The 2028-nt window shown below is 33.3% G+C and overlaps 1 protein-coding gene across 1 annotated transcript; it reads right to left on the bottom strand.

The window, feature by feature from the left end:
- Window positions 1-8: 8 nt before the first annotated feature.
- On the bottom strand, window positions 9-2019 carry LOC111033132 (eukaryotic initiation factor 4A-I-like; the record flags this gene model as incomplete). Its single annotated transcript, XM_022313730.1, has 5 exons — window positions 1681-2019; window positions 1240-1615; window positions 744-1150; window positions 298-685; window positions 9-201 (listed from the first exon to the last, which is right to left on the bottom strand). Coding segments are annotated over exons 1-5 (1670 nt in total), but the record flags the coding sequence as incomplete, so codon positions are not given.
- Window positions 2020-2028: the final 9 nt, after the last annotated feature.

The following is a 2028-nucleotide window of genomic DNA, read 5'->3' on the forward strand; positions in this document are numbered from 1 at the left end:
TGTTTTGCTGACGATCCATTTCTCGATGCATAGCCGATACGTTGAATCTTTTCAAACGCATACTCTCAGTCAAACACTCTACTTTATAGCATGTGTTACAAAATATCACAACCTGGGTAATACTTAGAGTATCAAACAAATTGCATAAACTGTCAAATTTACATTCTTCCATGGTGAAGTTGACAAAAAAATGTTTTATGCCTATTTAAATAACACTTAATTAAAAATCAAATAAAGAAATAACAACAATAAGGGTTTATAATTGAGAAAGTATTGATAACGACTTATTACGCATACCTTCCAAATTGGAATCCAATGTTAATACATCTTTCTGCATAAAAATGTGTACTGGATTACTCATGAAGTAAGAGCTCTCATAAAAAGATTTTTCGGACATTTGATTAGATAATAATATCACCTGAGTACCTTTATCAAGGGATCCTATGATCTTTTCGATATGAATGTTGATACTCCCAGACAACAGTTTATTAGGTTCCTCCAACATAAATGTCTCGATAAATTGAGTTCTTAGTGATTTTCTACAAATCAAATCAGAAACACAGGCTGGTGTCCCAACCACGATATGGGAGACAGTATATGGCTCTTGAATATAACCACAATACTGTTCAATACCAATGCAAGCATGACAATCTGCATTTATGAATTTACCCAAATCAATAACCACCTAAAATCAATGTTGTATTATAAACATTTCAAATTTTAATTATAAAAACTAAGTTTACCTTTTGAATCTGGCGAGCCAACTCAACTGACGGAACCAGTATGAGTGCTTGGCACTCGTTCAAACTAGTATCTATTTGTTGAAGAATTGAAATCACCACAGCAGTTGTCTTTCCAACACCAGATTGAGTCTGAACAATAATGTCATGTCCCATAATGCATGACAAAAAAATACGCAGTTGAGTAGAGGATGGCTTTTCAAAACCATATTGATAAATACCACGCAACAATTCTTCTTTTAAATTCATGTCATGAAAGTTATCTACCACAACATTCCAGTCAGAGTCAATAGTCCCACCAACATCCATCTTAGGTGGTTCTGAGTACAGAACGTAGTTAATAGATTTGCTGGAACGTCCATTGAGAGTCTCAATTTTCTGAGAATTGTTGATGTAAAATTGTTTGAAAGCTAAATATTAAGTTTATCTATTTTTATTTTTATTAATTATAAATTAAATGTAGATCTAACAAAGTACGAAAACTTGTTATTCTACATACCTTCCAGTGTTAGTTCTTCTTTCTGCATAATAATGAGTGCCGGATTACTCACAAATTGAGTGCTCTCATCTAAAGCTTTTTTATACATTTGACTAGATAATAAAATAACCTGGGTATTTTCTTCTAGGGACTTGAACACCTTTACAATTTGAACTTTACTACCTCGATAAAACAATAAATTAGGTTCCACCAATACAAATATATTGATAAATTTACTCCGTAAAAGACATTTATTAATTAAATCATGAACACAAGAAGGAGTCCCAACCACTACATGGGGGAAAGTATTCAGCTCACGTACATAATCGTAGACGTTCTTTAAGCCAGTGCAAGCACAACATTCTGCTTTCATGAATTTACCCAACACATTAAGCACCTAAAAATGAGGTTATCATTTAAAGTTTTACACAATTCAAAATGTAATTAAAAAAATAAACTTACATTTTGAATCTGATGAGCAATCTCAAATGAAGGTACCATAATGAGGGCTTGACACTTGTTCAAACTAGTATTTATTTGTTGGAGGATTGAAATCAACACAGCAGTTATCTTTCCAGTACCAGATTGTGCCTGGACAATAACATCATGCCCCTTGATGCATTGCGAAATAGCGCGCTGTTGAATAGCTGTAGGCTTTTCAAAACCATATTCATAGATGCCACGCAACAATTCATCATTTAAATTCATCTCATGGATGTTTTCTACAACTTCTTCCCAGTCAGACACAATTGCTTCATCTTCGTCCATGAGTAATCCAAAGCAATCTTTAGTTTCACCATGATGTTGATT

Source organism: Myzus persicae, unplaced genomic scaffold (assembly GCF_001856785.1).
Source record: "Myzus persicae strain clone G006 unplaced genomic scaffold, MPER_G0061.0, whole genome shotgun sequence".
Classification (NCBI taxonomy): domain Eukaryota; kingdom Metazoa; phylum Arthropoda; class Insecta; order Hemiptera; family Aphididae; genus Myzus; species Myzus persicae.